Consider the following 24,087-nt stretch of genomic DNA (forward strand, 5'->3'; position numbering starts at 1 on the left):
TACCTTTAATTTCTCTATAAACTGGCTAAAATTTCTCTACCTGTTAAATCATTGTCATATAACTTGTATCTATTCTTAACCAATGTTTTCATGTTATGTCTAATTTGATAGAATTATTTAAACTGTATTTTTTTATTACTTTTATAGACTGTAAAATTATTATTCAAAATGTTTTGTAGTACATTGTGGAGTTTTTCTCTCCCAGGCATCTGCTGAAATGGGTTTCTACTCAGTCAGATTTTCCTGTTAAACACATGTCAATAGATAAATAAGTGATACATTTGATGCTGTTTCATTTTTGCATCGTGTCTCTCTTCATTAGCTGGCAATCTAATGTAGAGAGATGGGGGCCTTCAATGTGATGTCACTGACTTGGAGGTGACTAGGAATCCAAAGGCTCATGGGACCTAACCAAGTGATGTAGTCATTACTGGCTGATTCTGGCTGTTCCATCTGGGGAGGGAGAAAAAGAAGGACTTCACTGTGGAGCTGCCTCCTCATGGAGGCCAGGAGATGAAGTTCTGACAAAAGATCCAAAGCACGTACAGCACTCACATGGTAGTGCAGGTGTAGTGTGTATATAAAGGCCTTAAGGGCATGCTCACATGCATGTGATGGAGATGGTAGGTGCATACAAGAAGGATCCTTGTGGTGGTCAAAGACAACATTATACCGAGGTTATCTCAGTATCATTTCTGTTCCACCTGGCAGGTTTCTACTTCCTGTACTAGTGGCAGCTCCCCCCCCCCGGGTCCAGGTGGGGTACATAGGTTCATAGGTTTATTGGTTGATACTAGGCTATGGGCCCTAGGGCCTATATAAGCCTAGCCATAACAATTCCCTGGCTATTTTTTCCCACACTATTTACTTCCCTGGACCCCTGTACAGACCTAATACCTGGACATGTAGGACAGACCAGGTATTGGATTGGATCAGTACTGGGAGACAGCTTATGATTAGCACCATAAGGAGCCTAGAACATTCCTACACTTACTTATTACAGAAATCATTATAACTGGTTTAGCATTGTGGTTTTGTTTACTGTTTTGACTGGCTAGGCCAATTATCGTGAGAGGAATCACTCATTTAAACATGAGGTACTTTTTGTTCTCACATGTACATACTTGTGCGTTTGCAGTTTTTCTGACATCTGTCAGCATTGCTCTTACCGAACATCTTCCAGAATAATGTGTCTGAATAAACAGGGATCCTTTATGGATATAAATAATTTCTTACCGCAAGCAGGGCTTTCACTGTAGCTGATAATGCAGGCTTATTTCTCTATTGCATTTACCCATTCCAGATGTCTTTATCTGACTTGCTGATCAGATCAGAATAACTTCTCCCTTACATATTTCTTCATCCATCATAATGCCTCCCTTGTATGTTTATTACTGGTCATTTTTGGAATCGATCTCATATATTCCTCTTCTGCTCCATCGACCACCACAGTATAGCGCCTTTACGTTTAATTGCCCACTTGTTTGGACCACTCCTTTTACAGCAGCTATAATGTAGATTAGACTGTGGCATTTTGTTTCATGGCCTCCATTGTAGAAAGTGTTGCACATTTAGTGTGTAGTGTCTTTGTAGCTGCACTGACCATGCAAGCTTCAGCCGTCGTCTCCTTTCACTTTACAATCATTTCTCTTTTTGTGTCTCTTCCCTGATTTTCCTACTTACTTTCATAGCAAGTTAGTTTCCTCTTACTTTCTCTCAGATGATGTTAGAGTTTTCTCTCCATTTTATTTAATGTTATACTTATTTATTATTGTATCACATCGACTCTACATTTTTTATAACTCTTCAGCTTTAATCTGATACAGATTTTGTTATTGTCTTCAGGTCAGATATCAAAACAGGCCCAGAGCAAGTAGAATGTAGCTTTCTCTTTCAACATTTATATATATATATATATATATATATATATATATATATATATATATGTGTGTGTGTGTGTGTGTGTGTGTGTGTGTGTGTGTGGTCAGAAAGTCCTTCTATGTGGCACATCTCATTACTAGAAGAAAGAGGTCATTGTCTCCCTCTACTCTTCCCTCATTAGGCCAATAATTGAGTACAAGGCCCCATTTGGCATGTACCTCACTAGACACCTGCAACAACTGGAGAGGCCACAAAAGTACTTCACAAAGAGGATCCTAGGCCTTAAACACTTGTCCTATATGGACAGACTCAAAAAACTTCAACTATTCTCTTTCTCATATTGCCTACTTAGAGCCGATCTCTACTTGACTTACAAAGCCATGTCTGACCTAGCTCTGTTAGAAATGCTACATCTAAAGAAATCCAAATCCCTCTACACCACATGCTCCAGAGACCTCAACCTCATTACCACAATCAACAGAACATGCTGGAGGAACAGGTTCATAACCCAGAGACTATGCATGCTATGGAACAGACTTCCCATACATGTCAAGCAGAGCACCTCGCTGACCCTCTTCAAGAGAAATCTTGATGAGTGGATGGTAAACAGAAAATTCACCCCGGGGATAACTCCACTGGCTCTACTTGGCAGAGACACTGGGAACTAATGTCGGGTGGCACAATGCCAGGGTAATCCTATGGCTAGGCTTGTAAAAGCCCCAAGTATATATTGGCAGGAACCAGGCATTTCATTGGACATTCCCAACAAACATTTGTAATGCTAGCATATGATTGTAGAATGCTGACCTGACTTTGTGTGCAGTTGCAGTTTAGAGTGGCATGGGAATTTGCCATTTTCCCACTTTGGTGTGATTTTGAAATTGGCATATGTGAGTAGCAGGTGGTTTGGGGTGTAGGAGGGAGCTTGTACCATGCAAAAAAGTTTTTTTTTTTTAGATATTTTGAGTTTCAGTTTTGTGAGATGAATGTTTTGCAGTTCGATTTTCCCAATATTTATGAAGGATACTTATATTGGCATATGCATATGCTGAGTGAACCTTGAAAGCTACTTGTACTTTAACACCTGTTTACATGCACACACTTGTTCCATTTGTCTGTATTTTTGCAGGTGCCTGTATCTTTGCTGTTGCAGCTGTTAAGGACAAGACCATCAATATCAGAAAGCTAAAAGGACTCCGCAGTTGCCATGGTGGTGTTCGTCGAACAGCAGGGTGGAATCTTCCTCTCGGTTTTCTCCTCTTTAGAAATTACCTTCCCTGGAAAGAGGACCAGTCTTTAAATGAAGGTAAGCCAAGCTCCAGTCCATTCAAAAACGTCATGCTTCTATGAGGCAGGGTATTACGAGATAGAAGATGATTTTTGAAGTTAAAACAGGTGTTCTTCTCATGCTGTTACAGACCGGATATCCTCACGTTTCCAGAGTAAGGAGCTCTGTAAAAAAAAAAATAAATAAAATAAATAAAAAGAAAGGAAAGGGTAAGATAACAACTTTTGAATGCCTCGCAGGTATAATAAATGCAATAACTGCTATGGTAATCAAGAAAAGTTGCCTTTATTTGCAGATGATATTAATTTGTAGCTGATAAATACTAAAAAATGACATCTCAGTGTTGGTGAACATTTTGAGACAGTTTTAAATGTTTTCAGGATATAAAATGAATGGAGATAAAATAAAGGCTATAGCCATAAATTATTTACCCACACGCTAATTGGTTCGGTAATACCTATATTTATGGGGGCACAATAACATGAAGTATTTAGGGTGATGGATTAAAAAGGCTTCTGTTCAAAATGAGAAACTGGAAGCTCTTGTTTATGGATATGGTCAGTAGGATGCAAGCAGTAAAAATGTTTTTAGTCCATGTAATTTTATATATTGGTCAGGCATACTTTTATCAACCAGAGGAGATGTTCTGGACAATAATTAAAAAAAATTGAAGGGGACTTCCAAGATGGCTACACATTGAGTAACAGCTTATTTCTAGTTCTCCCACTGTGAAAACAGAAAATGAGCAGAGAAGACCAGTAGACTTGTGTTTATGGGTAAATTTTAGTAACTGGCTAGTAAGTGCAATGCCTGGATGACAGGAATAAAGAAATATGGAAGACCTGGAAAAAATCAGCTACAAAAAGGGATGAAGAAACACTGACTGGGGAAAGTTCTGCAGCTGTTCAGCAAAAAAGCAATGCAACCTCCAGACGTGACTTCCACTAACCTACAGAAAGATATAATACAACTGCATATAGACCTGGTTAAAATAAACAAAACACTGATAGAGTATATCAACACAAAAACAAAAGGCTGGAAAAGTGGAAGAAGCTTTAAACAGATATTCAGATGAGATGATAAAGCTGCAAAAATCAGAGGTCGGAATGAAGAAAAAGCTGGCTGAATATGAGACTGCTCAGGAAGAGAGGTTTCAAAAAATAATATAATAAGAGGACAGAGCATGTAGGGAAAATTTGAGATTTTCAGCTACACCAGAGAAGCTGGAAGGAACAAAGTGCATTAATTTTATGAAAGCACAAATAAGCAAATAGACTAGTATTCCACAGCAGGAGTTATTAGTTGAAAGGGCACATTGTGTGTATGCTCCAAACCTGAATGTAAGAAAGCAACCTAGATCTTTAATAGTAAAGATGCAATCCTATTAGCAGAAGGAGTTGATTGTGACAAAACTGTGGCAAAAGGACAAAGCACTAATGGTGAGAGACAACAGATTTGTGGAGAATGATTATTCATTGTCCACCAGACAGAAGAGGAGCAAATTCATTTCACTATTCAGGGAATGCCAAGATGCAGGTGTGAGATGCACACTGCTGTACCCAGCTGTCTTCAAGGTATTCTTCCTTGGAGGGACAAAATCATGTTTTGATGAAGTACATGCTAAGGAGACAATACAAAAGTTTGCCCACCAAAAAGTAAACTGTGAAACAGAAGGAGATTCTGCTTCTTGTTCTTCTGGTAATAAAGACCACAGAGGGCTTGTACCCGTGAAACCTTTTTAAAATTTTCAACGGAAAATGTTGGAAAAAAGGAAGGGAGCATGAGAGTTGACTAGAAGAATCGAGAGTACATTGGAAATGAAGCAGAGACAGGATTTCAGAGATGAACAGTAATAAAACCAGTACCTTAATATGGGACTACAATGCAACAATTATATTTGTGAAATATGACAGAACAAGAAAATCTGGAAATATTGGACTTTTTCAGAATTTGTTGTTTTGAGGGACTCTAAAGCATATGTCGTACTTCATGTCCTTAATGCACACCTCTCAACCCTACCAGATTTCTTGGTTTTTACTGGTTTTGAGGTCCAAATAATGGGGTGCCATGATTCCTAAGTGGCACCCCTTAATTTCCAAATTTCCTGGCTTTTTTTTCCCAGCTTTTTTTGGGCTGACGTCATCACATGCAGAGGTGTGCACAATGACATCAGCTCTGTGAACAGCGTACCAGTCTGTCGGAATTGCCTTGGTTCGAGGGATTCAATGTACTTTCTTCTGGCCAACCATCAGCAGTAAAACATAGCGTGCGTGCGAGCCTTGCTTTCCCAGCTGCTCCAGGTAAGGACAAATAAAACTAGCTCAAATGGTTCTGAGATTTAGTGGTTAGTGGTTTCTTTTACAAGCTTGAATGGTAGCATCTTCTGCGACTGTTTACAAGCACTGGGTACTGCATTTGGTGTGGGCTTGAATGGTGCTGAGAGTGAGCATTGAGCAGTTTCTTTCTTTTACAATTACAAGCACCAGGTCCGCTGTGTGTGTGTGTGTGTGTGTGTGTGTGTGTGTGTGTGTGTGTGTTAGACCTGGTGTAAATACTAAGACAACTTAGTCGCATCTTCATAACAAACAAAAACGTGAAAAACATTCACTTCTGCATCTTATTTTAGTTCTAAGAACATTTTAAAAAGAAGCACATTTATATCTGCCATCATGTCATTTTCTCAAAATGTCTAACCTGATTTTAATTTAAACATTCTATGGACTTTGATATCCTATCATTCCCAGACCCACAGTTTAAGACAAGGTTCTTCTGTTTCCTTAGGCAGGTTTTCTCTTGATCAATTAAGATTCAAGGCATCTTCTGCTTGCGATCGATGAGAGTAGGTGTGTGTGTGTGTGTGTGTGTGTGTGTGTGTGTGTGCGTGCGTGCGTGCGTGTGCGTGCTAATGTGTGTATGTGCATACGTGCACGCTCATGGGTGTGCATGCATATGTGTGCATATCTGTGTGTGTGTGTGAGCGTGTGTATGTGAGTGTACATGAGTGTGTCAGTGATTCATAAGGTAGATCTGAGGCAGGGGGTACATATTCAATATAGAATAACATATGCAGTAACAAGTTCAGCAGCAAGCACATACTTCCTGTGATAAGAGGACAGGACTGTTACCTGATTTGCTTGCTGTGAAGATCTTAGGGGAAATCAGAGCTATGAGTTGATGGACTCTATTGACAGTCTTGTATACATTACGAATTGGAGTAACTTTGATCCACTTTCCATTTATGGACGTTATTTTGCTCCTTTTTGCCTTTTGCTCAATATTGATGCTTAAGTGCTATGGCTGGTCAGGCCTCCTCAATATCATTTTGTTATTCTTTTTTCAAGGTCATGATGACATCATAGGTAAAAATTAAGTACTGTTTTGCTTGCTTTATTGCTATTTTCCAGTTAACTCAGAGTAACCATAATAAATTAAGGGTGTAGGCAGATAAAGACCCAACCCACATGAAGGGTGCTGGGGTGCTTACCCCCTGATAAAGACATTTATTTGTATTACAGCAGGTAGCACCAGACTATTTATTTCACTAATGTAAGAGTGATTTGACTATTGTAAGAGTGATTCTTTTACCTGCAAAACAGAATGGTGTATGAGGCAATGTATTCTGAATATTAAAGAATCAAGGTGACACAGTAAATCTAGGTAAATCACAGTATGCAGTAAATACGTTTTTATTCACCGATCACTTAACGTCAGTTGTTTAATAGCTATTAACCTTATACGCTATCTTAAATTTAGTCCAGTTCTGCTATGTGTGATAATCATAACTTAGAGATGGGTCAGATCATAGCCCAGGATACTTGATGCATTCTAACTGTGGTATATTTTGACCAGATGGATCAGTCCCAACAAGATTGAATAATCAGCTTACCCTTCACACCATGGAATGCAGGCCAATTTCTGTTGGTAAATCCACTACTGCATACTATATATATATATATATATATATATATATATATATAAATATAGGTAGGTACTAGGCTATCTGCCCAAAGGCATTTATAAGCCTAGCCAGAATGTGTTGGTTTCGCCACCCCCTTAGATTAGTTCCCTGTGCCTCTGTCCAGCAGAGCCACTGAAGTGATCCCTGGGGTAAACTTTCTGTTTCCCATCCATTTGTCAAGGTTTCTTTTGAAGAGTGTTATCGAGGAGCTCTGCCTAATGTAGATTGGAATCTTGTTCCAAAGAATGGGAAGTCTCTGGGACAGGAATCTATCCCTCCAGCATGTCCTGTTTATCGTTGTGGTGAGGTTTAGATCCCTGGAGCATGTGGCTCGAAGGGATAAGGTTTTCTTTACGTGGAGCATGTCCATCAATTCTGGGATGGACATGCCCTTGTATGTCAGGCAGAGATCACCCCTGAGTAGGCAGTATGCAACCGAGTACAGCTGGAGTTTCTTCAGTCGAGCTGCATAGGGCATCTGTTTGAGGCCAGTGATCCTCTTGGTGAGGTAGTTCTGTGGTCTTTCCAGCTTTGCAGGTGTCTTGTAAGGTACATCCCAAATGGGGCGTTGTACTCTATGATGGGTCTGATGAGTGATGAGTAGAGGGGCACAATGACCTCTTTTGATCTGGATGTGAACCCTTTTGTGATTAGGTGGGCCACGTAGAAGGATTTTCTAATCACTTTGGCAATGTGATTATCAAAGGTGAGATCACTATCTACTTGGGTCCCCAGATCCCTTATTATGTCTTCCATATTTTGGGGACTACCACCTATGTGGTAGTTTGTGGGTACTTTGTTTTTTCCAAAGGGGATGACTATGCACTTCTTGGCATTTAGCTAGAGGCCATGATTTTGACACCAGGTATCCGTCTCAGTGAGACCCTTTTGGAGGATGTCTGTGTCAGCCGGAGAGTCAATTATAGCCCCTAGTTTGCAGTCGTCTGCGAACGTGGTCAGCCATAGTCCTCCTGTGCTTGCCTGTACCTCTGAGAAGTATTTGCCGAACAGGAGGGGTCCTAGGACTGAGCACTGGGGAATGCCACTTATAACTGGTTTAGAGTCAGACCTAGCTCCCACAACTCTCACTATGTGGGTTCTGTCCGTGAGCCATTTGGCAACCCATCTTGTGACATAGGGGTTTATGTTCAGGCTGGTGAGCTTGTCTATAATAACAGAATGGGGAATGGTGTCGAAGGCCTTAACGAGGTCTAGGTAGGCTGTGTGTACCACCTTTCCGTCATCTATAGCCTTGTAAAATAGCCTTAAATAAACATTCTACTTAAATGTCATTTCAAACAGTCATCAGGGACTTGGGTATGTATGTTAATAACAGACTTTCCTATGACCACCAAATCCTTGCAGTGCTTAGAAAATCTTTACACTTTTACAGCTTTCTTTCATGGCATCTGCTCAGGGTCCATAGACGTTATAGCCCCACTTTATTCATACCTTATTATACTTATTCTTGAATGTAATGAACATTTTAGTGTGTATCTTGACAAGCCTCTAAATCAGCTTGAAAGACATCAACATTTCTTTTCCAACAAAGAGCTCTGGTCTCAATACCCTTAGCTACTCTGATAGACAAAGAGGCATGTCTCTATTCTCAGTGTTACAGGGACTCATGAGGATTGTCTTCTGCCAAGCTTTCCATGCTATGGATGACCCAGCATTGTTCAACTCCTTACCTAAACAGAATCAGCGGTAAACCAAACACTTACTCTGGAGACTAAACCTGCTACTACATCAACATCAAATGGCATGACAGATACGTAACTCAACAGATCCCCATTTCTGGAATAGAATGCCCTACCTATTAAGCAAAGTACTTCCCTACCAACGTTTTAAAGCAGACTAGATGACTGGATGGATTATAGTAAATTTTTGCTGGGGGTATGTGCAGTAAGCCTACTTAACTGGGACTCTGTTAGCCTCTCACCATTATTTGTGAAGTGGTTGAGCATCACAATAGTCTTATTAGTCATAAGTCTGTTAATAAGATTGTTAAGAACCTGTGAAGCTATGAATAAAACCATTTATGGGCATCAACCGCATATCTTTATTCACTAAATATAGTGCAAAATGTATTTACAACACTAATTATACCTTACTTAATGGCAGTTTACAGTTCAATAAAACTACATCTGTATTTTCCTAGGTGTTTCTCTTATTATTTATTCCTGATGTAATTAAATTAAATCACCAGCAGTCAAAAAATAAAATATATGTGATTTTGGTTACTATATGACATAGAGAAAATAAATTACATATTCATCTCTAGTTATACCCTGATTAAAGGTAATAATTAACATGTTTAATGTTCCTCAATAATTTCCCCATGTAATGTCAGAACTTGCCATCATCTTTATTGACTAATAATTATGAGTTTGAAGAATAAATCGTGTGCAAACCCGTAACAATTTGCTAGGCTAATAATCATATTTCCCATTGGTTTTAATAGCAATGCCAAAGATCCATTGTTTGTATCCTTATCTCATTATCCAGGAGATATATTCAGGGTCCGCCTAGCCACACAGTCACTTCAGTCTACTATTGATTACATTCTAGCAGGCATTTCATATCCGACTTTAAGGATCTGACTCCTTAGAAAATGTAAGCAGGCGCTATTTCTTCTTCTTCATCATATGTCTGATGAGATAGTTTTATCAGCCTAGATATTGTTTTGACAGCAGTGAACACCTGCGTGTCATCTTAGTACAACACTTTCAGAGCTACTAGGAAGGTTAGTGTGTACGTCAAATCTTTTATACACATTATTAAATCAATAAATTGCTATCTCTGCTGCACCCTGACTTCAGAAACATTGTGATCTAAAAGAATTAGTCCACATTTAGCTATTGCCATAATTGGCATAAAATGTTCCTTTTCGTTCCACTTTACAGACTGCACTAAATTATTCTTGGTTTATCATATTTTCATCCAACTAGGAGGTGTTCTTGATTCCAAGTGACTTCTGGTCTATAATGCTGACTTTATAAAGTCACATAAACAACTTTGCATACGTCCATTTATCTCACTTTTGCTACTAAAAGTCCAGAGGCATGCCTTTAATTCATGCAGAATAACGTCTTGTATAGTTCTAATATCATTTGTATTTAGTGCTGTCATTATTTTATAATCAACGTCACCATTTTCTGTGTGGCCACAGCCTCTCAATCAACCTCAAAATGTTTTCTTCCAAAATCACCTCCTCTCCATTTTTCATTGTTTCCATGACATTGTGATACACAGGACACTTTAATCCAGCAATACCATAAAATTCATTTCAAATAATCAACTTTAAATCAGAAAAAAATCTTTAATATGCTTGCGCTAAACAAAGTGTCAGAGGGGATATCCCAACACAGTAAGCATGTAATGTGAAAGCCTCTGACTTCTGGAAACCATCTGATGTTTTTGTGCCATTGAGAAGTTCAGGATATTTATATCAAAACCCCTTTTCATCAAGAGCTTTTCTATTTCAGCATGCATATCAGTACTAAAACCTAACAGAATTAATACATTACAACAATTATTTATATTCCACAGAGTCCTATTAATCTCATAGGAAACAAGCTGTAGATCTTTAAGACTTTGTATGAGGAAAGATAATGACCTATGAGATATCTTAATTTTCTTAGCTCTCCTGACTCATTCAGCAGCTTATGTCAATAATATGCTTACAACAGAACAAACTGATAGTAAAACTTTATCATTGGTTCCTTTCTATATTGCACCAATTTTATATTTCAACAGAGTGTTTTCCTTGTTTTAAATCATATTCCATTTATGCCAAGGTTTTGTCAGAACACATTAATTAGGTTTTGGGGGTATGCATGTTGGCATTCACATACTGTAACTAAAATCATTTAGTTTAAATCACAAGGAATTTGTTATACAATCTTGTGAGACACAGTCAAAATTATCTTAACTTTTTTTCACTAGCACTATTTGTAAACATTTTCATTGCCCTTCCATCCGTAATCTAGAGAACTGCTCTGCTTTGACTCATTTAAGAAAACTACCCCTGAAGACATCACAGGGGTCCTGGGGGCTGGGGCCGTATTTTGGTTGTCTGTTCTTCAGTTTGTGTTTGAAAGTTGATATCCCACAATCCCATTGGTGTGGGCGGGGTTACCTAATTGTGTATGCAAATGTTTATGTTAATCAGCGTACATATTTGTACCTATTTTTCATGGGCCTTTGTCCAGGTTTTTGATGTTTCCAGGTTGAGAAGTATGCATTAATGTTCAGAAAAGTGCTTTGGAAAGGGGAAGAGGAGGGAAAAAGTTAGCTGTAAGTAAAGATTTTTTCCCCTTAAATAGTATCAGTTTTATGGCATGCGGTCTGCTTTACATGTTAAGTTATTTTCAGTTATTTGCAAGTGTAATGGGGACTGTAAACAGGCACTGCTGTTTTTTTTCTTTTCTTTCACCCTTCTTCTCTCTTTCTTCTCAGTTTTAAGAAATGTCGGCACTGAAATGTGAAAAAACCCTGGCTAAAAGCATGATAAAAGAAAAATTAATGTGCTTTATCTCATTCCTGCATGGGGCAATGACCGGGTTAAAGACCATAGATTGATTTCGTAACAAGTTTTAAGAGAAAGCAAGTAAATGAATAGGAGCATTGAATATTATGAAGCTTTTTCTAACAAATACATGTATGCTCAGTAACAATTCTGCAGCTGGTCTTCATGTTTCCATGGAAACAATCTGATAATGAGAAACTGTCTACAGTCTCGTGAAGACTGATAGGCTGGGGGGGGGGAGAAAGGAGAAATTGGCTAAGAGATAAAGTTCTCTGAAAGCATGGGCTTTCCCAGCCGGGAGAGCTATATAGCTAAGATAAAACCAATCAGCACTTAGTAGAAGCATGGGCTGCTCCATGAGTGCTAGCAGGATAACCTTTATTTTAGGTCAACTCATGTCTGTGAGTGTGGCTCTCAGTTTGTAGAAGCATGGGCTGCTCCATGAGTGCTAGCAGGATAACCTTTATTTTAGGTCAACTCATGTCTGTGAGTGTGGCTCTCAGTTTGAGACTTTTGTTCCTATTAGGAGGGTAAACCTTCAATATTTGAAGGTGTACATAGTTTTGTGCATTAGTATTAAGTTAATAGAATTTAGGGGATATTGGGGGTTTGTTTGTTTATTTGTTTGAGGACTTTCAATAAAGCAAAAAGTTTTATAAGATGTGATATAGGCTCAAATGGATATGACAAGAAATAATTGTATAAAAGTTCAACCTGCCAAACAGTGTATGCATGTAACACAAAAGCTGGAAGTAGACATTTAACAAAAAAATATGTTATACATAAAATGTAGGAGGAATAACATTTTAATACAATGATGTTTTCTTTAATGTCTTTAAATGTGAATGGTCTTACAGATAAATATAAACAACAAAGAGTAGTGAACTATATTAAAATATGTAGAGTGCAAATAGCTATGTTACAGGAGACACACTTAGAAAGAACTGAGCATGTGAATTTGATAAAGAAAGGTTTTCATGATGCTTATTCAATGGAAAACCTGGGACAAAGGAAAAGAGGAGTATTTATATTAATTGCAAGAGCAGCTCCAGTAGTGATAGAAGAAGATAAAAAAAGATAATAATGGCAGATTTGTAGTACTAAGGGGATACTGGCAAGTGAGGAGGATTACACTGGCATGTATTTACATTCCACCTAAAACTGCTATAATGGAGCTTAAGAAAATTCTGGGAGAAATAATTAGTTTTCAGCAAGGGATATTACTTATAGGTGGGGACTGGAATTTGATTTTGCAGCAGTGAAAACGTGTCTGGGGGGCCCAGAAGGGAAAAATATAACAAAGGAGGGTAGATGTTTGAAGAACTGTATGAACATATTTGGCATGGAAGATGAGAATTCAGTAATAGGAGTCCAGAGTGAATTTACATATTATTCCCATGATATAAAAACTGGGGAGGCTAGACAGAATTTGTATTTCACAGGAACATGTGCCTTTAATTGAAGGTCTTAATACTCACCCAATAACTATTTCAGAACATGTGCCAACAACAGCTAAAATAAAAACACAGGATAATGAAATAAAAATGAGACACTGACACTTTCTCACCTATCTGTTGAAAAGAGAGGATTATTCAGGAGCAGTTAGAGAGGATAGAAATTTATTCTGAAAATATAGCTAGGGAGTTGAATAAAATTAAGGTGGAGTTTAAAAATAGGGTGGCAATAAAAGAAAAGGAGCTATGGTTAAGAAGTAACAAGAATTATTTAGTGGTACTGACAAATGTTAAAGTATTGCAGAATAGGGGGAATGTCACAGAACAAGGAGAGGATCAACTGCAGAATACTTAGCAGAAAATAAGGGATTACCTTGATAATATGCATGAACTTAGAAAAATTGCTGTTAAGCAACTGTTTTTGATAATAACACTACAGCGCAAAAACTTTTAGCACAACGTCTCAGGCAACAGAAAGTAGAAACGGCTGTCACCAAACTTAGAGAGCCTATAACAAGGAAGGTCACAAGGGATCCTCTAGAGGTATTAGAAATGTTTCAGAAATTCTATGAGAATCTCTATAAAGAAAGAAATGTGAAAATCAAGAAAAGATACAAATGGAAATGTTTATGGAAGAATTAACTATGCCAAGGTTAGAGGTAGGTGAAGCTCAATTAGTAATGATTAGGACAGGAGGAGATGAGATAAAAATCGTGATGCATAACCAGTCTACAGAAAAGTCCCCAGGAATAGATGGTATTCCTGTGGAAGTTTGGAAGCTATGAGGAAAAAACTGATAAAGATCTGAATGGTTTTATTTAACAATATCTTAACAGGAGAAGTACCACTGTCCTGGAAAAAAGCAGTGGTAGATGTAATACCTAAAGAGGGTAAAGATCCATCAGATCCAGCTTCATACAGGCCCATTTCAATACTAAACCATGATTATAAAGTGTTCATGTCTATAATGGCTAAAAGAATGGCAAAAGTAATGCCAAAACTGATAGATATGGATCAGTGTGGTTTTGTGGAGGGGAGGCAAATATCTGACAACATTAACAGAACATTGATGATCCAGAGGGAAGCAAAATGTATGAAAATACCATTGTTGTTGGTGGGTCTTGATGCAGAGAAATCATTTGACGGAGTAAGCTGGGACTTCATGAGCAGGACAATGGAAGCATTTGCATTTCCTAAAAGAATTATAAGGTTGATTAGGAAGATATATGAGGGATTGGTGGTGAAAATTAAAGTGGGTGGGGTCCTCTCTGATAATTTCAGCTTGAGCAGAGGAATGAGGCAGAGGTGTCTTCTTTCCCCTTTATTATTTGCATTATATTTAGAACCAGTGGCAGTGAAAATAAGGGACTCAGAAATGTAGTGATATAATTGGTATGGTAGTCAAGAAAAGCTGTCTTTCATTGCAGACAATATTATTTTATACCTGACAAAAACAAACAAATTGCAGTGTGTGGAACATTTTGAGACAGTTTCAAGTTCTTTTTGGGTTACAAAATCAATGCAGCTAAAAGAAAGGCAATAGTGGTAAATTATATACAGTACTCACACATGAACTGGTTCAGGAATACCCATATTTATGGGGACATGATAAAAGTGTTTATGAGTATGGATTAAAAATGACTCCAGTGTGGTAGCTAAGGATATGTGGGAAGAGACTAAACAAAAGATAATACAAAAACTGAGAAAATGAAAGGTTTATTATATGGATATGAATAGTAAGATACAAGCAGTTAAAATGTTTTTAGTCCATTTAGTCTTATACACACGTCAGCCATGTTTTTATCAACCAGAGGAGTTGTGGGTAGCAGTTAATGAAGACCTGAAAGACTTTATCCCAGAGAGTAAGGTGGCAAGAGTCAAGTGGGATAAGCTGATTCTTCCAGTAGAACAGGGATGATTGGGATTACCCGAGTTGAAGGGGTATTTCAGAGCTACATAGTTAAGACTCCTATACACAGCACAAGCAGAAAACTAGAATTCTAAGTGGAAAGGGATGATGATGAAATGGGGGGGAAGCTCAAGAAAAAAAGGAGAGACTGGGATTTTGGATGCAGACCTTTAAGGAGAATAACAATAATCATATAGAACATTATATCCCTAAAGTAGCAGAAAGTATTCTAAGGAATACACCAACACTGGAATGGAGAAAGGAGATTCTGCTGATAGGGATGATTGCAATTAGGGATACAGACAATAGGCTGGAATTTATTGGAGAAAACTAGAAAAGGAACCAAAGTACTGTGAGCAAATAACTAGAGAGGGAAATATGATAGAATGGAAAGACATCAATAATTTATTTGGACTGATAGCTATAGATTAAAAACCAACAAAGAAAGAAAAACATATTAAATAACAACTGACAACGGAAGAAACACAGATAATTTATTAATACACTTAGCTGCATGAAAGTTTTTGAAATGTGCACCCAAAGGACTCTCCAGCTTTTTATTTTTAATATATTCCTGCAGACATATTTTAAAAGATCTACCAGTCTCTCCAATATAAAACAATTTGCTAGTACATCTCAACTCATATACAATGCCTTCAGTATTACAAGTGTAAAATCCATTTGGATAAAATGTTATCGCATTAATCACAGAAAACTTTTTTACAACATGTTTACAAATGGAACATTTATTACAAGCAAATGTACCCGTATTAGAAGATCTACCACTATACAATGTCAGATTTGGTGGAATAAAATGTTTATGTACCAGCACATCTGCCAAGTTCCTTTCTCTATAAAATACTGTATATGCACATTATTTTGTAATAAATGCACCAAACTTTTGTCCCTTAACAGCATAGGCCAATAATACCTATTTGTTCAGTCAAAACATTGTATGTAGTGGCAAAATAAGTCTCTTTACCCTTAATGTTGTTACTTCTACACAAAGATCTCACATGCTTTCTTTCATAAAAATATTACATTCATTTTCAATTATGGAATTTATTCCAAAACATTTATTTAAAACTTTATATCCAGAATTTAGCACCATTTTTCTGTCATATCCCCTTGTAATAAACATTTCTGTCATTCTACACATTTCTTTATAAAAATCACTATCCAAACTACATAATTTTTCTATCTGTAAAAATTCATTATATGGTAACATAGACAACGAGGGCATGGGGGCAAAAGATGCCCACATGGCTGTACCCTGCATTTGGTGGACATTTTCACCATTAAAATTAAAATATTTATTGTGAAGGCAAAAAGAGACTAATTCAATAAATAATGAGACATAGATGTATATCATAAAAAATAAAATAAAGAAATAAAAATGTCAGCTCACCAAGAGAACAGCTGATGTTGTCTTTCAGCTATTTCCGGTTAGGGGTCGCCACAGCGAAACTCCGGTCCGCTAATGATTGGCAGTAGATTTTCATGAACGCTGAGGTGCCAGCTCGACGTCCAACCTTCAGAGAACAGCTGATAAACAAGGTAAACGAGTAATAATAAAATCACGGTTCGGCCACGGCGATAGGCGAACCTTCCAAGTTAAAATCTGTGGCGAAAAGCATTTAATAAACAGATTAAAATCACAAAATAGCTGTTGGAGAACAAGTGCTTTCAGCAAACTGCCTTCTTCACATCTATAAACAGCGTTTAGAGACAGGAGAATACATAGATCCTTTCATCCAATTAAGTTATTAATTGGATGAAAGGATAATTTAATTTTATCCAAGTGCGCTAGCCTGTGTTACATATTTATTGCATTTTCCTGCTGTTTGTTGCAAAAAAGAAAAAAAACAAAAAAATTATCCTTGTTTCCCATCTTTCCTGACCTAGAGTAGTCCAAATACAGGCTTTGCTGTATTCTGGACTTTTGGAAAGTTCCTGTGTTGCCCATTTCCTTTCTTGGATAAAGGGAGGCTTCTTTGTTCACCAGTGGCAGTGGGGAGCTTAGAGCAGCCTATCTATCCCTGGAGGAGTGTTCCTAGCACAAGAATCTGGTAGTCTATTGGTCATTTTGGGCCAATTTCTAGCTCTTTCAAGTCTCCCTGTATAAAACCCGCTTTGGCACGGCTTTGCACGATTTTGCGCATAGCGCAGCATCGGGCAGCTCTGCTTAATTGGGTTTAAAGCATTCTCGGCTCCACAAAGTCTGCTCTTCACTTTTTCCCTTAGAACTGATCTAGTTCTCATAATAAACACCCTATTCCTACTCTAAAGCCTGGCACATGCTCACTAAAGCAATTATATAAGTCAGCACTAAAAAAATTAAAAGCACTACACCCTCACAAACTCCCCTTGAGTACCTTGTTCCCCATTGGCCCTTTTTTTCAATTATAAAGGAATTCCCAATACTATTCTAGCATGTCCAAAGGACAGTTGTCAATCTCCTCTCCGGTCCAGCTGGTGAATATGGGAATCTTGAGGCAATGTTACAACTGCCTCATGTACACAGACAACCCTCTCTCAACTCAGTACTGGCGTAACCGGTCAGGAGGAGAAGGAAACCACACTCACTACAATTCCAGTCTCACATAGACCTACCACGACAGCAAACCAAACACATACACACACAAAAACATACTAGGAGGCTCTAAATAAAAATCTGCCTAAGCAGCAGAGACCTCCAAAGCAGACACCCAAGCAACCGCTACCCCAAAACAAAACACGTGCAACACATAGCTCACAAAGTCAGTGTGCCGAACAGTCGAAGCCCTTAAGGCTAAACAACACACCTGATACACTTGTAATAGGTGACTCTATCGTCAGGCACACTGATGTCCCGCTCACCAGGCTGAACAAGGAGAAGGTCACGGTGAGCTGCCTGTCGGGCGCTAGGATCCGCCACATAACACAAGCACTCAGGTCACTCCAAGGCAAGTACAAATATGACTCAGTCATTGTCCATGCTGGTGTGAATGACCTGAGACGTACCTCCCTGGACTACATGAAAAGAGACATAGAGGAGCTCTCTGAGCATGTAGCCCAGGCCAGTATGACCCTGACCTTGAGTAGCATCTTACCCTCACCAAGAATGATGCCACAATATGAAGACAAGATGATCAATTTCAACAATTGGCTTAAGTATTGGTGTCATTCAAAGGGGATCCAATGCCTGTCAGCCTGGGATGACATGCTCGACAAGCCATGATGCTTCGCTAGGGACGGCTTGCACCTGTCACCCCTGGGCTTTGGGATATTGGCAAAGGCTCTTGCCACCCCCATAGTGCCTTTTTTTAGGCAAGGCTCAAAAGACAAACCCACCTTCATAGGTATCACAAGGGATAAGAAACTAAGAGTAATGCTACTCAACGCCAGAAGTCTAAACCTCAAGATGCATGCACTCAAAACTCTCCTTAGCATGGAGAACATCGATATCTGTGCAGTAACAGAAACCTGGTTCAAGGCTCCCAAGAGCACCCCAGCACTACCAGGTTATACCTCATACCATGCCTTTCGGCCCCAAAACTTGGACCGAACCACAAAAGGAGGGGGAGTATCAATATTCGTCAAAGATACCCACACCTCCAGGTTGGTGGCACAGCACGAAGCATCAGAGACTATCCATGTGCAACTAACAGTGGGTGAAACTGCCTTCCAGTTTATAGCCTGCTACAGACCACCCACCCAAACCTAGGAACCCCACTCGGTCTTCCTGAGAACACTGGAAAATATGAAGGTCTCTCCAAACACCATTATATTGGGTGACTTCAACTACCCAAACATAGACTGGGAGCATTACTCTAGCTCCAACACCCTAGCCCAAAGGTTCCTAGAATTTATAAACTCAAATGCTATGGAACAACTTGTTACCACTCCCACAAGAGGGGAAAACATACTGGACCTGATCATCACCAACATGGGGGCTCTATGCTCCAGACCAGAAGTGTATCCCTCACTGGTAAGATCAGACCAAAAGCTAATCTCACTGGATATTCACATCCCGACCCCACCCCCTGCTCAGAAAACCACAGTGAAAAACTTCTCTAAAGCAAATTTCACACTCCTCCAAACCGAGGTGGAATCCTTCAAAGCCCCTGGGCCTGTGGAAAATATGGCCCAGACCGCAGAATCCTTTATAAACGCATTCTATGAACACCTTCAGGAATGCATGGATCATGCAATCCCAAATAAATCCAAGACCCAATCCTCCAAAGGCAGGTGTCCTGTCTGGTGGACCCCAGCCATAAACAAACTATACAATAGAAGGAGGAAGCTACTACATGATAGAGCAAAATCCCAAAAAGGGAAGGCATCTCTGATCAGTATTAGCAAAAAACTACGGGCACTCAAAATCATCTAAGTCCAGCTTCAAGAGAAAAATTGCACAGGACACTAAGGATAATAACAAGGCTTTCTTTAGTTATGTTAGGAACCTGGGTGGTAATTCCCAGATATGCTCAGAATTAGTCCAAAATGACAAAAAAATACACCGAACCCACAGACCTTGCCAACATCCTAGCTGGCAGGTTTAGCGCAAACTCCCCCCCCCCTCCCCACCAAAAGGGCAAATATCTATCACAGCAGAGTGCTACCCCCCTGACATCTCAGATGCTCAGGTAAGAGCCGCCCTCTCCAAAGCAAAAAACACAGCATCAATGGGACCAGACGGTGTCCCAGGCTGCGTCCTACATGAACTCCAAGAAGAGCTAAACCCAAACATAAAACTACTGTTCAATCTCAGCCTTACTACAGGATATGTACCCAAAGAGTGGCGTACAGCAACAGTGGTCCCTCTCCACAAAGGTGGTGCCTCAACGGATCCTGGAAACTATCGCCCCATAAGCCTGACTAGCTTGGTCTGCAAAACTATGGAAAGGATCATCATGGACCTCATAAATAAAGATATTGGGGACCTACAGACACTGGATCCTACCCAGTTTGGCTTTGTTAAGGGCAGATCCTGCCTCTTAAACCTGGTCGATTTCTTTGAAACAGTCACCAAGGCCATTGATGAGGGAAAGGTGGTCCACACAGCCTACCTGGACCTCGCAAAAGCCTTCGATACAATACCCTACTCGTGCATTATAGATAAGCTCACCAGCTTAAATATAAACCCCTATGTCACTAGATGGGTTGCAAACTGGCTCAAGGACAGAACCCACATGGTTAGAATTGCTGGAGCCATGTCAGACTCCAAACCAGTTACAAGTGGCATCCCACAAGGCTCAGTCCTGGGACCTCTCTTGTTCGGTATATATTTCTCGGAGGTTCAGGCCAGCACAGAAGGACTGTGGCTGACCAAGTTTGCAGATGACTGCAAACTAGGCGCCATAATCGACTCTCCAGCCAACACAAGCATCCTACAGAAGGGCCTCATAGAAACAGACAAGTGGTGCCAGAGCCATGGCCTCAAGCTAAACGCCAAAAAGTGTATAGTCATCCCCTTTGGCAAAAACAAAGTGCCCACAAATTACCACATAGGTGGTAATCCATTAAGTATGGAAGAAGTAATTAGGGACCTGGGGACCCAAGTTAATATCAATCTCTCATTTGAAAACCACGTGGCCAAAGTGGTTAGAAAAACATTTTATATAGCCCACCTAATCATGAAGGGATTCACATCTAGATCAGGGGAGGTCATCGTGCCTCTTTACTCATCCCTCATCAGGCCCATAATTGAGTACAATGCCCCTTTTGGGATGTACCTTACCAGACACCTGCAGCAACTGGAAAGACCCCAAAAGTACCTCACCAAGAGGATCAAAGGGCTCAAACAGATGCCATATGCTGCCCGGTTAAAGAAACTCCAGCTCTACTCAGTGGCATACCGCCTGCTCAGAGGCGATCTGTGCCTGACGTATAAAGCCATGTCCAACCCGGAATTAATGGACATACTGCACCTCAGAAAATCCAAATCCCATCGAGCTACATGCTCGAGAGACTTGAACCTCAGCACTGAAATAAATAGGACATGCTGGAGGGACAGATTCATAACCCAGAGGCTCCCTTCACTCTGGAATAAAATCCCAGTCCAGGTTAGGCAGAGTCCCTCATTGACTCTCTTCAAGTGGAATCATGATGAGTGGATGGGAGATCGTAGGTTTACCCCGGGTATCACTTCTGTGTCCCTGTTAGACAGAGGCACAGTATACTAACCTCGAAAAAGGGCATAGAAAATTTCATTTAAAATGGGTGGCGAAAGCCAAACACACTCTGGCTAGGCTTATAAATGCCCTAGGGTAGATAGCCTAGTATGAACCTATGAACCTATGAATCCTTAGCCGAACAGTGATTTTATCATTACTCAAAAAATAAAATAAGGCCTCAATCCCTACGGCATGTTTAATGTTGGTATATAGACTTTTTACATCTAAACTTAACCAATACATGCCTTCCTTCCATATAATATATTTAATTTTATCCAAAAAAATCTTCACTATCTTTAATATATGATGGAATTTTCATTACAAAAGGTTTTAAAAATTCATGTAAAAAGACCCCCATGTTTCTCAAAATATGTTTTTAGCAACAACAATAGGTCGACCACACATATTGTCAATACCTTTATGTATCTTAGGCATGTAATAAAATGATGCAATGCATGTATTATCATTTCCAAACTTTTTATCTAAATCTAGTTTGGTAAAATACCCCAAACGTAGACCTTTATTTAATAAACACAAGGAAATGAAGTTCCAAAAAACCAAGTAAAAATAAAACTCCGTGTTTTAAAAAAACTGTATACCACATATGGAATATAATTTTGAAAATAATAGGTATGGCTTTAAATTCAATATGAATTTATGTAACTGATTGATTAATTAATTGATTTGAATTGTATAAAAATCATTGGCACCACACATTCATTATTCTGAAGAAGTCTGCATTCGGCAGACGAAAGCGCTAGATCTGTGATTGTGAATTTTAAATTTTGTTCGTTTCATTAAAGTACTGAGGTCTGTCTACACGGAGTTTTATTTTTACTTTATTTAATAAAACCAAATATTCATCCATTGCTTTATAATAACATTTCACATCACATCTCTCATATATATCAGTATTATTCAGATGTGCATAACAAATGTCTGCATATTGTGCATGGTTCATAATAACAATTTTAGTCCCTTTATCTGCTGGCTTCACCACCAGTCTACGATCTTTACATAACTTTTTAAAGATGATCCATTGTTCTTTACCCAAATTATATTTCATATTATGTTTGTTATTCAAAAAACTATAAAATAGATCTTCCACATAATAATTCAAAACAGTCATAAAACTTTGAATACTCTGATTAGTATATGGAGGTATAAACATTGTATCACATTTACTTCTACTTGCATCAAAGAGACTGTAAGCATTATTAGACTCATTATTCATAAAATATTCCTCATCAGAAATACAAGGCTAAAAAGACATATCCATGCTATTATCAATATCACCAAGCTGGTTATCATTTTGTATTTCAACAAAGTCCATCAGCTGCAACTTTCTACCAAGTCTAAAAAGTTCACATTTTAAAATGTGTAACCAGGGTAAAACCATCGGAATAAACTTTATACCTAGATTTAACACTGAAATAGCTACTTCTGGAACATGTATGGAGGATATATTCAATACCAAAGAGTCAACAGAAAAAACAGTTTCCCCATTAACATTAATACCATTTCGTTTTTTTTGTTGTTGTTATTTGCGCCTTGAAAGTGTTTGTTGGCATTTTTATTCTTGTTCTGTCCCCAATCATTTCTACCCCTTTTCTTCCTCTGTTGTTGATATCCTGAAAGGACTTCCCTCCAGAAACGTTTGACATGTTCCACAGGGCATTGGGCTACAGGTAATGGTGGATATACATTATCTCCTTCACTCTCTCCTTCCATAGTGGCTTCCATTTCATCCGATGTTACAAAATAAACGTAAGTAGCTTTATAACCTCCCTTTAGTGTATGTATTGAGGTTACAGTCCTTGCTTTGCATTTCCATAGGAATGCTCTGTCGGCCTTATAGTCCTTTAAATCTCTATTAATTTTATTCTTTTTACACTCTATTAGCTCTTGTTCATAATCTTTAAGTTTGTTATTGATGTCTAACGAGCTCATCCATGTGAGGTGCAGTCGGTTGTTTACACAGCTCCACACTAACCGCAGTCAGTTGTTTACACAGCTCCACACTAACCGCAGTCAGTTGTTTACACAGCTCCACACTAACCGCAGTCAGTTGTTTACACAGCTCCACACTAACCGCAGTCAGTTGTTTACACAGCTCCACACTAACCGCAGTCAGTTGTTTACAAAGCTCCACACTAACCGCTAACACCTCTTCCTTAATCTTTTTGTTTAACTGAGTCTCTCTTGATCAGGATTTGTATCTACTCCATAGAACACTTATGCGCAGTTGTCACCCAATGATTTTTAAAAGCTATATCCTCCTCATTATGTGGGTCAAAAGGTATCGTTGGGCTTTTAAACGGTCTTAAGCCTGTGGAGCGATGTAAAGCTCCAAATATCTTTTTAGGCACTAAATATTGAAATGAGTATTCGTCTTTTTAAAAATCTGTCCAATTTGTCATTCAGTTCTTGCAACTCCAAAGGAAACCTCACAGTAACTGTAGATCCCACAGAAGCAAAGGGATTATCCACTCTGGTTTCTTTTCAATGACAGCTTGTCCCAAAGGTTCACCATACCATCCACTGATTTGGGAACTCATTCACTCATCTGGAACACATATTGTTCTATCAAACATTGAGTATTGTCCAGTCTATCTTCCTGAAAAACCCAGGGAATGTTGTTAGAAGGGTCCGTGGCCATAAATGCAAATGGAAACCAAATAAAAACCAACAAAGAAAGAAAATACTTATTAAAAAACAACCAACCACAAATGAAAAACAAATAATTTATTAATACACTTAGTGCTTCGGCCTGAAAACAGCCTTCCAAGAGTAACAAACACATCACACTGATTCACTTAAATACAAAATAATAATTAGATAATTGACAAGCAATTATTTAATCATATACTTATAATTACATTCTTTGTTTAAGCCATATGCCTCTAAG

At 38.8% G+C, this 24,087-nt stretch overlaps 1 protein-coding gene across 1 annotated transcript in view; it reads left to right on the plus strand.

The window, feature by feature from the left end:
- Window positions 1-24,087, plus strand: part of LOC122799664 (melanotransferrin-like) — a 560,015-nt gene that overhangs the window by 128,508 nt on the left and 407,420 nt on the right. Inside the window, exon 4 of the mRNA XM_044068867.1 lies at window positions 3,011-3,187. Coding sequence (XP_043924802.1) covers window positions 3,011-3,187 — 177 coding nt within the window. The remainder of the gene's footprint in view (window positions 1-3,010; window positions 3,188-24,087) is intronic.

This window comes from Protopterus annectens, chromosome 4.part0 (genome assembly GCF_019279795.1).
Source record: "Protopterus annectens isolate FY-2018-M chromosome 4.part0, PAN1.0, whole genome shotgun sequence".
NCBI classification, from domain to species: Eukaryota; Metazoa; Chordata; order Ceratodontiformes; family Protopteridae; genus Protopterus; species Protopterus annectens.